The following is a 15022-nucleotide window of genomic DNA, read 5'->3' as shown; positions in this document are numbered from 1 at the left end:
TCCCATTGCTCTACAAATAATGCTCATCGTTTAATCAGTCCCGACCAAACTCTATTTCATTTCAAAACAGTTTACCGGATCACCGTTGACATTACCCGATTAACGCTTCCCAAAAATCATACAACATAATATTGGACACAAATCTTTGCACAATCGCAATTTTGAAACCAGGACGATTTCGTAAAATGTGTTCAACTTTCGCAATAACTGGTATAGACAAGCGCACGCACAACATGATCCTCTCATAACATGGATCACTTCCTCTCCCATTGCGCCTGTGAGTGAATAACTAGTGCAGGCTGCATACTACTAACCCTAATTCACATTTGCATCCGACACTATCCCATGTCACAACGCATACTGAATGGAACTAAGATGCATACACCAAGGCACTTTGATCACCAATCAGTAAACTGCCAATCAGCAAACTGCCGTGTCCATTTCTAACATAAATGTTCAAAAACATAAAATGTTAGATTTACAGTGTATCTCAAAATTGAGCGTACAGCGTCAATTTAAAAATATAGGTTTTTGAATTGCTGGCTGTTCAAGTTTGTTCATTTGTAGTCATAATAAATATTTTTCATATGCCACTAATTTTACTCAAATCCATCCTCTACATCCAAAAATAGAAATTGTACGTTTTACTAAAATTATTCAAACTTCCTACCGACCTTGTCAATAAAGTTCAAACTATTCCAATAAATCAGTTAATAGTTCTTTTGACTATATGTTTTAGTATTACTTCTACGTGAAGTCAACGATTTACATAGTTGAAGATGCTAATTTCAAATAACAGACTGTAGTGGTAATTTTTATACGATAGATGGAGTAGATGAAAGCATAGAGTTGATAGTTCCGTTAGAGTACGGCAGTGTGAAGATTGCATATAGATATTAGAATAGAGAGCTATGACAACTTTTAAGGAAGGTACAAATCGGTTTTTTTATCTCTCTTTACCAAACTCCCCCTTTGGAGAGGGATGGTGAGGGGTGTGTCCCCCCCCCCGCCACCACTGGCAAAAAGAGATGAAAACCGACCCGCTCAAGTACCAACTGTGTGTTTGAAACAGTTCTACCGATTTTTTACCGCACTTCAGTTGTTATTCGAAGGAAGGCATCCAGTCGTAGGTTTGGAAATTGCAACTATTGTTTACCCCTACCACGATATGTGCTCCTGTCATCGTCGACTTGACGATGTCGAGGGGACACGGGTGGGGTAGGTGCTGCTACTGTACCTTTCGACCATTGACAGTAATTGATGTCATACAGTCTGTTATTTGAAATTAGCATCTTCAACTAAGTTAATAGTTGTTCAGCTACCAACCAAGATTTCAAAAATCTATCTATTCAAAGCGTGTAAACAAAAATCCCAAATAGATTAAGGTCAATTTTGCGATACACTTTAAAGGCAGATGGGGGCCTTCCCGAGCAGGAGAAAATTACTAATGAATACATAATTCTGACCTGATACCAACATTTGGTATTGGCCAGCATGACATAAGAGAAAAAAAAACCAAAGAATAAAACCGGAAAATTACCTGCAAAATACTTTGTAAATAACAAAAAATAATATTTCGATACCAAACGAATACGTGTGTGTGGTATTGTTTTACCAGAGCAGGAATGAATATCTCGATACCTTATAATTTGACATTGGAATGATATTGTGGGAACATGTTTTTGGTATTATTTTTTTGTATTTTACCTCTTATGTCAGGCCAATTTAAGGTATCGAGATATTCGTTCCTGTGAATAGACTGGAGAAAATACGTTAAATCCCGTATCGGTACACAGCACAATAAATTGTAATATTACATCCAAGAGGATGCACATCAATCATGTCGAAAATCTCATGTAATTTTTATCGCCACAAAAAAAACAAATGCAGTAAAAGCAGGGTAATGTACAGTGTTAATGATAATTTTGTCCTTTTTGGCAAGTAATATTACGCTATTGTATAGATTTTTCTCCTTTAGTTTACTTAAATCTTTGGTTTTTATTAGTTAGGTAGGCTCCGATTCAACACATGGTAGTTTCATTTTTATACCTGTGATCTTGACTTTTTTACCTAGGACATGAGTACTTAAGTGAGTTAGATTTTGATTAGTTCTTTAGTGGGAATGACACTGATGAAGACTGCACATTGTAGTCGAAATACGTATCTGTTATGGATACGTATTTGTTATGGATACCAAAATTAATTAAGTGGAATTAAATGGAAGATAACCTTTTTTGCTGTTTTATTATATATGTTAGGTATTTTTGGTGCTCAAGAAATTTGATGAGTCTAAGCATCGAAATAAGTAACATTATTTCCTATCACCGAAAAATCGAACCAATCATGTTTGACTATGCTCTCTACGGACGCTGCCTTGCTCGTTTCGTCATTGGTTACCTGGCCTTTTCTGTACCGTGGACCGTAACTATTTATTTAGTTTTATTCATTTAGACAATAATTGTGAGCTGAATTTTTCAATGTACAAATAGAACAAAAACCATATGCTAAATATTTTATTTTCATGAGATCGTGAACAAATTTGAAGTAAATGATCATTTTGTCATACATAATACAATGCATACCATACCATTACCAGAACCATGATACGTAAAATGACTAAATATGTGCATTGATACACTGATTGTTTGAACATATTGCAGTAAATGTAAAATCAAACAGTTTTATATTTACGAAAATCATGTTACGGCTCTTTTTAGGACCTTACATTACATTTGAAACGAAAGTTTTCTAAATTTATTGCAATGGATGGAAAAGTAATTGGAATGCTAAAAATATATCAATTATAAAAAATGAAAAAAAAGCATACTTCAATTTCACGTAGTCCTATTTTATACTGCAGTAACATATCTTCTTTTCACTTTGCAATAAGTGATCTTTTTTTTTTAAATACTGATACTGATGACCATCTCTAAATTATAACGAAAGTAATCCAAGGCATAATTCCAGTCTCACGTTAATTGTTTTACGTGAAAGCTTTCTCACTTTCCTCAATCCTTCTTTTCAAAGCACCGAGAAACAGCACTAAACAGTTCAGGTTAATTAAAAACCTCTTTCTGAAGTCGTCAACCCAGGAGGAGCACTTATGTTGCTATCAGCGGAGGAGTAATTTTAATCTTTGATGCTAATTAAACGAATGAGAGCTGCGGTTGGAACGTCCGTTCCACCTTTTTGGTGCTCACTGCGTACTGTATAGAAATAAAACGCAAATCCCCGTTTAGTCATTACAATTAAGCATTCACGCCTGTTTTCGGTAGATTAACTAGAAGTTCATCAGTGTGAGGCAGTTAGCGGCTGGTCTCCGAATATAACGGTCGAACAACTTTAAACGTAATCTATGGGATAAATCTTTTCAAAGTGTGATTTCGGGGCAAAATGAAATTGATAACGGAAATTCAATAAAACTCCTTCGAAGGGTAGAAAAGAAATCTAGCTTCTTTTAGAAGGCTTCTGATAAGCTGTTTATCTCGTGGGAATTATTTAGCTCCTCGGTTTCGTTCGTTGAGTTTTCTCTTTTCTATTAGAAGAAAGTTCAACACCATATATATATATACCATTACATACATTTGTATCATGTGTATGGATCGGAATACAATTGTTACTGGAATTATTTTGTTATACCAACTTAAATTGCATCTCGAGCTCATACGCTTTGTGTTATTTTCATCATAAATGAACCAATAATTGATTGTGCAATTCAACATTTATTAATTCATCATCTTTGATTCAGAGACGTAGGGGAGGGTGAGGATGCTTGATCAGGGGGGCCTCCCAAGGTCCTCACCTGATCTTATCCTTTGACAATGTACCCCTCTAATCTTGCGTAAGCCACGAGTACCACGAGGCCCAACTTCTACTAGACGTAGTATTAAGTAAATTGTGTTACGAAACAATGAACTATCGGTTAACGCGATTGTGGCTTTCAAATAAACGAACTTTATAAAACAAATTGGTGATTATCAAAACTGTATTGATAGGATCTTTATAATTACCTAGATTGAATATCGGGGACGCATAGAAGTACCTCCGGGATAATTATAGACATTTTACAAAATTCCGTTAACCAAACTTATAATCCAAAGAAGCTTCAGAAACTTCAAATACTTAGTCTTTTCATCCACGGTGATAGGCTTCATACAATTCAAGCTGAACAATGCATTAGGTCCTAAGTAACATTGATCGATTCTCTGCATCGACCTTCTTTTTAGTTAATAACTTGGGTACTGAACTGTTTCTTGTCATGTTTGTCGTATACAATGGTAGATAGTAGCTTGTTTCATCGATCTGTGTGCTGAAATTAACTGAGAATGTGTTAACATGGCCGTGAGGATGCAAAGAAAAAGTCGACGAAGAGAATCTGCCAATGTTACTTAGGACCTAATGCAATGTTCAGCTTGAATTCTCCTGTTAGTCGCGTTTATCGTAGCTATAAAGTTACACCATGCTGGAGGCAGCTGGGTTCACTTCCCGGTCAGGTCTAGGAATTTTTCGGGTTGACAAATTTCTCGGCCTCCCTTGGGCATAGATTATTGTACTTGCCACGCAATAATACTAATACAAAAATGGCACTGGCCCAGAAAGCTCTCAATTAACAACTGTGGAAGTGCTCAAAGAACACTATGTTGAGAGCTGATGTAAAGTCCCTGAAGGGACATAATAATGCCAAAAAAAGAAGAAGAAGAAGAACATACTTCCATCGTTTGTAATTCTTACGAACAATATTTTAACCACCCAGTGCCAGCGATGCCGGTCGTATAGTGGTAAGCGTGACTGCCTCTCATGCAAGGGCCTGGGTTCAATCCCAGTCGTCGCCGCACAATGGGGTATTTATTAACACTAGTTGGCCAAACATATTTAACCACTCTAACTTGTCACATACATCTTATTATTCAATGATAATAATTTTTTTTGTAAAAAAAGGGCGAAGTCGTGCTTTGGAGGGGGGGGGGGGGTCATGTTAAAATGATGCTGTTTTTAATTTGTAAGTCGTTAAGTATTCTTCGGATTTTGTTTCCATCAATGACATTTTTAGCGGCGCCGGTGGTGTAGTGGTAAGCGTGATTACCTCTCACCCCAAGCAGGCGTGAATTCAATCCTAGTCGGCGTCGCTGAGATGTTCTGAGGCATAACATCTCTGATCACGCTTTCCTTCGGGGAAGTGAAGCCGTTGGTCCCCGGTTTATGAGTTGATGGGTCGATAGGAAGGGTCAAGGTGTGGGAGCTGCCTTGATGGCCTGGCATCGGTAGATTTAGTGCTCAGCACGGAAAACAAATCAAGGAAAAAAACGATGAAATTTTGGAATCAAATAATATGTTAATAAAAAATATAAAAATACACTTACACTTAATTATTTCATGATCCTTATTTTAAATTATTTTTCATACACACAAAATTCACCATAACAATTTCAGCTTGATGGATCATAAAAAAAAAAACAAATGTACCTTGTAACCAATGTTATCAAGCAAGACCTTATTGACCTTCCTGGAAGCAGACATCCATCTTTGCTTGAATTGTTTGCAGTCTTTAACGCCAATGCGCGTGTTTCTTCTTCCGAATAATCATAGAAATTCAATAGATAGTTCTCTATACACACATTTAGAGAAATTCATGTAAATTTAGGTACTCTGAAACTGACATATACGAGCGTCAATTTAGACATAGAATTAAGTCATAATAGACGCGAATTTCAGCTCAATCAATCGTACTTTTCGTCGAGTACCGAACTTTTCAGTCTTGGAGCACTTAATTTTACATGACATGTTTGTTCACGTGTCATCCTTTATATCAAAGATGAATTCCGTCACGTGTTAAATTACACGCAAACCAAAAATCTATTACAATAAATGTTAGCTCCATTTCCTATCATCCTCTGTTCATGAACATCGCAGCGAATGTTAGAAGTTGACCTTGCAGGCAATGTAATGGTTTTTTGCCTTTTTTATTTCGTGTTCTGTCTGTGGTTTCACCTACACAACCAAGCATTTGCCTTGATTTTTATGTATAACATGGTAGAACGACGCACACCCTTGCCTCGAATCTCTCCAGCAGAAAAAGCATACGAAGTCGAGTGTGATAGGAAATGAGCGCTTCTTGTTTGCTTTTAGGCTATCCTTATTCAGAAGCATGGAGAGAGCAGTGGAGAAAGCAGAGGTCTGATAACACTAGTTTACAGCATTTTTGAACTCGGTAAGGTGATAATCATTTCCAATGCAAAATCCTACGCTGAATTCAATGCCGTGGTAAGAAAAAATTAAAGTAGAGCCATTTTTGAGATATACAAAAATTTTGTTTTTTTAATTTTGGACAAAAGTACGATTACTAAAATGTCAATATCTTTGAAACTAGTGCACCAATTTTAAATCTTTTTTTTATGAAAATGAAGCTAAATAAATTTGCTAGAATATTATGTCTTAATTAAAAATTTAAATTTTGAAGTCATTTAAAAATTTACAGCATTTTTTTTTATTTTTCCTGCGAATTTTCCATAAAAATCTTGTTTTAATCAACATTTTTTATGGGATAAAAAGATTCAAAAAATCATTCAATAATTTATTCTTAAATTCCATTTAAAACCGGAGAAAATGAGCCTTTAATGGATGAAATCGGTTGGAAATTGTCGAAGTTATGAGCATTTTTGTAAAACACTTAAAAATGTTGCTGAAATACAACAGCTTTAGAGTTTCTTTTCTAGGTGTCGTTGTAAGCATCCAAATCGCATGTAAAGTTTTCATGGGAGATTCTTTTCTCTACATATCAATTTGATTAAGGCATATCAGGATTTAAAACCGAGTTGATACAAAAGAAATTTATTTAGGTTTTATTAAAAATGATTGAGAATCGAATGACTTTGTCTTCGATGTTTTGAACTTGTTTCTCGAATCAGAAACCAACAATAGTCACCCATCATTGCTTCATCCCAAAACCCTTGGTAACGACGTTCCATCATCTTCATTTGTTGGTGAAAACGTTCGCCGTGCTCATCACTCTCGTCACCAAGATTTTCCGGGAAAAAATCCATGTGAGAATGTAGGAAATGTATCTTCAAAGACATATTCACACCTGTGTTCAGTGAAATAAAAGGATTTGAAATTAATTATATGTAACAAACACAATATTTTTGATTTATACCTATTTTCTCATAGTTTTTGAGCAATTCATGGACGGCTTCCTCATAATCTGGGCTTCTGAAATTTCCTAAAAAGGTTGTGACAACACGCTGGAACGATTTCCACGCTTCTTCCTCATCTGGTGTCAAAACTGTATTGAATGCGGAGTCATTGAGCAGTTTTTTGATCTGTGGGCCAACAAATACACCTTCCTTTATCTTTGCGTCAGATAAATTTGGAAATACTGATTTCAAGTACTGGAATGCCGGCCCTTCTTTTTGCAACGCTTTGACGAAATTTTTGAATAGCCCAAGTTTTATATGTAGTGGTGGAAGTATTATGCGTTCTTTTAACACAAGAGGATCATTTTTAACGTTGTCTTTACCAATTGTGAAATTATCCCGTTTTGGCCAATCTTTTTGGACGTAGTGTTCCTTACGAGCTCGACTGTCCCATTTACACAAAAAACACATATATTTTGTGTATCCCTGTTGCAATCCAGTCAACATGGCAACCACTTTAAGATCGGAACAAATTTTCCAATTGTGTTGATTGTAATTTATCAAATTGAGCAATAGAGCCATTGATTCATACGTTTCCTTCATATTAACGGCATGAGCTAATGGAATAGAAGGTTTCTCATTCCCTTGATGCAGTAAAACGGCTTTCAAGCTCAACTTGCTGCTATCGATAAATAAACGCCATTCAGCTGGATCATATGGCTCACCAAACTCTTCAAACAAGCCGTTTACGTCATGGCAAAAACATGCCTTGTCCTTTGTAGAATAATATTTGTCAAATTTCTTGTGACGATTCCTGTGACAAGAAATTTTGACCTCCTTGCTCAGCATGTTGTGTTCTTTCAAGCGTGATGCCAGCAATTCGGATTTCTCCTTCGATAAGTCGAGATCTCGCACCAAATCATTAAATTCGGATTGTGTAAACAGTTTTGGGTTTCTTTCCAATTCCACCTCGAAGTCTTCCTCGCATTCCTCCTTGAATTCCTCCTCACTTTTTGTAACGGTCGATTCAACAGAGGGCGCTCGTTTCCGCTTTGGATAAACAGGATACGGGACCGAACTTGAATGTGGAACAGGTTTTGTCATAGAAGGCACTTGTGGATACTCAACTGTTTTGTGACGTCCTTGTTGCTTAACTTTTGTTAAGCAGAAATAACAATCCGTTGCATGACAAAACGGTCGACGCCATATGGTGGGCATGTCAAAGGACAAATAGCGACTGACAGATAACAAATAAGTGAGTTAGTAAGTAAGACATTAACACTTATCAAAAATAGATGAAGTAAGATAATGTCGATCAGGAAAGAACAAAGCACTACCATGCTGTACATAAATTGTTTATATGAAAGTTATTCAAAAAATCAATTTACCTTGCGCCTGACATCCACTTAGCCAAGCACGTTTTGCACGAACTACATAATACTTTTGGAATCCACGGTTCGTCAAAGTCTCCAGGATCAATTTTAAAATAAAGCCTGTATGCAGTTTGCAACGAAGCAGTGAAATTGACCGATTTTGTAAATATATAGTTGCCACACGCGTAACAAAACTTTTGAGGATCATTTTTACACTTGAATTCATGTTTTGTCGTATACATCGTTAAGCAATGTTAAAGAAAGAAAGCTGTCAAATTGAGTTGGTTGCGTTAGGTTCTCGCCGAGCGGTCTCACAAACACTAGCGTAAATTATATTGTTGAAAATATCCCATTTAATTTTGCGTGACAGCTGGTAGTGTTAGTGAAATGCACCGTATGCGTACACGTCCGCAGAAAGGCTTACTGGAAGTGGTGCATGAACCTAGGAGCGGGACAACGGCCAATCTTGGAACATTCAATTTCCATGATTTCACAAAAAATTTCATAACTTCCAACCGATTTCATCCATTAAAGCCTCATTTTCTCCAGTTTTTAATGTACTTTAAGAATAAATTATGGAATGATTTTTTGAATCTTTTTATCCCATTAAAAATGTTGATTAAAACAAGATTTTTATGGAAAATTCGCAGGAAAAATAAAAAAAAATGCTGTAAATTTTTAAATGACTTCAAAATTTAAATATTTAATTAAGACATAATATTCTAGTGAACGATAGCAAATTTATTAAGCTTCATTTTCATAAAAAAAGATTTAAAATTGGTGCACTAGTTTCAAAGATATTGACATTTTAGTAATCGTACTTTTGTCCAAAATTCAAAAAATCAAAATTTTTGTATATCTCAAAAATGGCTCTACTTTAATTTTTTCTTACCACGGCATTGAATTCAGCGTAGGATTTTGCATTAGAAACGTTGGTCAACCACTAAAGTTCACACTTTTTATGTTGTTTTGTAAACTAGTGTAATCGCAACGTTCGTTGTTCGAGTCCAGTCGGCAACCTTTTTCCTATTTTTTTTCGACATAATTAATTTACCTCACTAATACACTCTACATTTTTCGGTCTCCAATTTTCTTGCATTGGACCGCAGCTAGGTATATCGCATCCTCGGTTCATGCGGTCTCCACTTACATCCTCTGATGATGAATCCCACATAATTGTAAGCGAATCTTACATCCACCGGTTGGGTGTATGTATTTCTAAGTGTGTATATATCTATTTCGCATTGAAATCCAGCTCCTGTCCTTGCATTTTTTCAAACAAGCCTACGGTAATGATGGAAATAATTAACTAGGAAAATATTGGCTTTTATTTTATAATGGATGATTTATGACCGGTTTTAGATTCATGCGTATTCACTTAAAATGTGACAAGAAAGAACTATAATACCTTTCATCTGGTTCTTGTTGCATCCAATTCGATCCAGTGGTTGCTGAAAAAGGTCATTTTGCAAGAGGCTGCACGAAGCAACCAAGTATGCTCTGCAAAAAAGAAGACGGAAAGGATCATACGACGGGAGGATTCAAATGTCTAGCATACAAAAAAAAGCAATGGCAGGCCAACAGTAAAGGAGGTAACCCAAATAAACCTCAATCATTGAGACACTTTTCAGCAACTGTTGTGGCAGTCGACAACAGAAACAAAGTGCGACGTTGCAATCATTGCGGAACCGTATCGAGTCCTTCCATATAACGGTAACTGGGTGGCTGATAGAGCTGGGATGGCGGCTATACAAGTTATGGGGGGATACCCTATTCAAGAAGTGGTTGCGAGCTCATACGGAGGTTTCGTGTTCGCCAAAATTAACGGAATCTTCATATGTAGTTGTTACGCACCCCCCAGATGGACGATCGAGCAGTTCCATAAGATGCTGGATGGACTTACCGAGGAGCTGATTGAACGACGACCGGTAGTCATCGGAGGAGACTTCAATGCTTGGGCCATGGAGTGGAGAAGCAGATATTCCAATGCAAGAGGGTACAGTCTGCTGGAAGCTCTGACAAAACTGGAAGTTATGCTGGCCAGCGAAGGCACCAGCAGCACTTTTCGCAGAGATGGCTGGGAATCCATTATAGACGTTACTTTCTCTAATCCACGTCGCTGGTGACGAACATGGATTAGAGAGTGTGCGAAGGATATACCCATAGCGACTATCAGGCGATCCGATATGGCATCGGCCAACGGAATACTGTGGCAGTACGGAGGACTAGAACTTGTGACCGGAAGTGAAGACGAAGGCTTTTGACAAGGATATTTTAGTTGAGGCACTCCGTGTGGACAGGAGTCCCGCAGATCTGAACGTGGACGAGCTGAAAGAAACGTTAATGAAAGCATGTGACACGACCATGCAGAGGAAATTGAAGCCAAAAAACAGGCGGCGTCCAGTTTACTGGTAGAACGAGGCACTTAGCACCCTCCGCATTAGTTGTCTCAGAACTAGAAGACGTGTTCAGAGAGCAAGAACAGAAGCAGACAGAGAGGAACGAAGAGAAGTGTTTCGAGCAACCAGGGCCGCACTTAAACGAGGGATAATGCAGAGCAAGTTAAACTGCTTTAAAGAGCTGTGTCGAGAAGCTGATGCCAACCCCTGGGGCGACGCATACCGAGTCGTGATCGAAGGTCCAACGAGGCCCACTGAAATGTGCCCAGAGAAGCTTAAATCATCGTGGAAGGGCTTTTCCCGAAGCACGACCCAATGACCTGACCACCTACACCGTACGGGAAACTCGAAGCAGTGTCGAAAGGGTTGAAGGTGAAGAAAGCTCCCGGTCCGGATGGAATCCCCAACGTAGCATTGAAATCGGCGATCCAGGCGTCCCCGGACATGTTCAGGATGGTGCTGCAGAAATACCTGGACGATGGTCACTTCCCTGACAGGTGGAAGATACAGAAGCTAGTGTTGCTGCCGAAACCAGGAAAACTGCCGGAGGATCCAGCATCGTACAGGCCTATATGCCTGCTGGATACACTCGGAAAACTCTAGGAGAGGATCATCCTAAACAGGCTGACGAAATACATGGAGAGTGAGCACGGATTGTCGGAGAGGCAGTCCGAATTCCGGAAAGGGAGATTGACGGTAGATGCAATTCGAACAGTGGTCGAGAGAGCTGAGAAGGCGACCAAACAGAAGCGGAGAGGAGTTCGATATTGCGCCGTGATAACGATCGACGTCAAGAATGCGTTCAACAGCGCCAGCCGGGAGGCCATTGCCGAAGCACTGCATAGAATGAGGGTCCCTCGCTACCTGCGGAAGATCCTGAGGAGTTATTTCCAGAACCGACAGAGAGGAATTTCCAGACATGGGACAGAGATCGATTAGGATCACAGCGAGAGTTCCACAAGGCCCCATCCTTGGTCCAACGCTCTGGAACGGGATGGACAACGGCATGCTAACGCTGAAGCTGCCCAAAGGAATTGAGATCGTTGGCATTGCGGACGACGTCGTCTTGACGATAACAGGTGAGACGCTGGAAGAGGTGGAAGTGTTGGAGACCGAGGCGATCGACATAATTGGTTACTAGATGCAAGGATCGAAGCTGCGGATAGCCCACCACAAAACGAAATTGCTATTTGTTAGTAACTGTAAAGCGGTACAGCGTGTTGCCAGTGTGTTGTCTTCGATACTGATGTATGGAGGTCTAGCTTGGGTTGCAGCACTGGAAACGAAGCAGAACCAAAGAAAACTGAGCATTACGTTCTGGCTCATGGCCATGCGAGTCGTGAGTGCGTACAGAACCATCTCGTCGGAAGCAGTATGCATTATCGTCGGTACAATCCCTATCGGCATCATCCTGGTGGAGGACACCGAGTGCTACAGTACAGTACACACACACACACATTTTTTGATAAATTCACCAATATGGACACACGATCTTCATTTTTCAGTTTCTCGAAAGATCACATATAATCGCAGATTATTTTTTGCTATAATCTTCTGTACACATGTATATATGATGCCGAATTTCTTAATAAAATGCGTTTGAGTGCTCATGACAACCTCCCAAATAGCAAGTTATAAAAAGAAATGAGTATACTTTAAAAGTTCCCTAATAGACACTGAAGAGTTAAAATGGATTTTCGGTAAACTATGAATGAGAAACATTTTTAATTCAAGAACAGTTTATGCATGCACAGTAGGTCTCCCTGTCCGTATTAGGTATGTGTGACGCATTTTCGATGTGAAACAAATATCAAATAGACAAGAAAAATGATTAAGGTATATCCATCATTTTTGAGGATGCTTTCATGAAGTGGCTTCTGCTTTTCTGCTCAATATACCTAATAAGTGATCTACCCTATTCAGTTTTATCAAATATCAAATTCAGTCGATTATATATTCAGTCGATAAAATTTATAATATGCACGAAAGCCTCAAAGTTATGTGGACTATTTATATTTTTTTAATTACTACACACAAAACTATCTATCTATCATCATCATCGTGATAAACATAACAGCTTTGCTGTTATAATAATAACAGAAACCTATCCATTTATGCGATGGGTAGAACCGTCCACCCACCGCTGTTTTCGACTGTTCTTCAACGAATTACGCTAATTTTGGTGATTAGTGTCATACCATAACCATAACAGTGCAATTGGTTGAAGAACAGCCGATAAATAGCGGTGGGAGGACAGTAACACCCACCGCATATATTATGGAGGGGTTACTGTGCTCAAATCTTCTTTAGCATTCGTTTTCTTAATGTTGGTTGCCTTGAACGATGATAAGCTCAATTGAAAAAGGAATTTTTTGTTCAAATTATTTTCCTAATCACACAATATATTCATTATAAAGTTTACTATAACATATTTCCATTTTACTCAATCAATATCGGTCTCTTCCGTACAACGAAAACATTATTTTCTAGAGACAGTTTAAACACTCTTGGTAATGTAACTACTCTTTCGAACCGAACGAGTATCACGAGCTTTTCCAGTGTGGAAGGTGTGCTCACTGGTACAGAATCTAATGTATTATAAATGTACAATGTCGGAAAGGAAAAGTTGAAAACCTCAATCAATTTCCGTCTATCTCTTTAATTGACACCTACCGTAATCTCTCCTGGTGAAGAAAAGTGGTGCTTAAGCCACACGCTATTTCCTGTGAACTGTTTCGTTTGCCTTGTGTTCTTGTGTAAATTAATTATATTCATGCGTTAAAAATGTATACATTTCTACTGCTGTTTGTTTTAGTCAACATTTATCATACGGTGATGAAAATAGCACCCAATATATGTGTGCATGTATCTATTTATTTTCTACTTCTTTACTCTCCATAGGCCCTCGAACAAGCGAGACGATATGACAGCCTTGCGAACCAATGCAAAAGTGTGTCACCATCGCAGGATTTGGGATATTTTGTTCGTAGCCTACCAGTCCCATCCAATGCCCAGCGGATCCCCAAGAAATCATTCGCGCCACCACAATCAGGAGCCCAAAGTGATGGAGAAGAACTTCAGGAATATGGTGGTGGAATGCAGGTAGGTAACTAAGAAACTTAAATTTCATTAGATTTTTTCTCCGTTTTTGTATAGTCTTGGTGCAATAATACAACTGAATAAGAACAAGCATTTTGAAAAGAGTATAGAGTGATTCCAGACGCAAATGATTTTTTTTTCGATTTGATTTCGCTGAAAATTTTCAGAAACGTTGCTCATGACTAAAAATTCCATTTTGCAGCTTCAGATCACTATTTTAAATCGAGCCTTAATTTTGAAAAGGGCCTATATAAAAATGGTAAGCTTATCTTCAGAAAACTATTACTCGAAAAATGTTTGTCCAATCGATTTGGTACTTTCGGTAATGTTGTAGGGCACATCTGGAACTATTTGAAAAAAATATTGCACACTAAAACGTAAATGTAGACAATTTAAAACAATCATCAGAATTGTCTCATTTCAATAAAAAAAAGGTAATTCATATCATATGAAGATTCGGGACGAATCTTTCCATAAAAGGGAGAAGTTATCAACATCATCCTGTGCTAAGGGTGACTCCAGCATCCTCCCATGAATTGCCATTAATCAACAATTTCACATTTCCAACTCTCAAAATATCTAAGGAAATGTAAATCTTCACCAGAGTTCTTAGAACATCTCATATCTTCAACATTGAACTTAAGAGGCATTACAAAATAACTGTTATCAGCAAATCTCACATCGCCGGTCTCCAAAGCATCAACATATCCGTCTCTAGAAAATATGAATCATTCGTACCCTCAACATTGAACTTGAAAATCACACTGATCAGTGAATGACTTTCGAAGCATCAACATCCTTCTCATACGGGAAATGTTTCATAAACAATCGTAACCAGCAGAGTTGACAAAAGCACATCGAGACGCCATTAACCAGCGGAGTAAACAGAAGCACATCGTCGGAACATTGAAAGATTCAAGTTTGCTTTTGTCAGATAAAAGAAAAAGTAAAAAGTACAATTGTGTCTTAAATAAAAATTAAGTAGTTTCTGCTTAATTTCCCCAAGATGTGTGTCTCGGAC

The 15022-nt window shown here is 38.0% G+C and overlaps 1 protein-coding gene across 8 annotated transcripts in view; it reads left to right on the top strand.

Moving 5' to 3' along the window:
- Positions 1 to 15022, top strand: part of Stacl (Stac-like) — a 242013-nt gene that overhangs the window by 120272 nt on the left and 106719 nt on the right. For all 8 annotated transcript variants that reach the window (XM_065225890.1, XM_065225891.1, XM_065225892.1 and 5 more), the window contains exon 8: positions 13804 to 14004. In XM_065225890.1, the coding sequence (XP_065081962.1) occupies positions 13804 to 14004 (201 nt within the window). The remainder of the gene's footprint in view (positions 1 to 13803; positions 14005 to 15022) is intronic.

This window comes from Ochlerotatus camptorhynchus, unplaced genomic scaffold (genome assembly GCF_037179485.1).
Source record: "Ochlerotatus camptorhynchus isolate MF236.1 unplaced genomic scaffold, CSIRO-AGI_Acam_v1.1 ptg000240l, whole genome shotgun sequence".
NCBI lineage: Eukaryota > Metazoa > Arthropoda > Insecta > Diptera > Culicidae > Ochlerotatus > Ochlerotatus camptorhynchus.
Note: the sequence above shows the minus strand (reverse complement) of the source record. Positions and strands in the feature narration are given on the sequence as shown.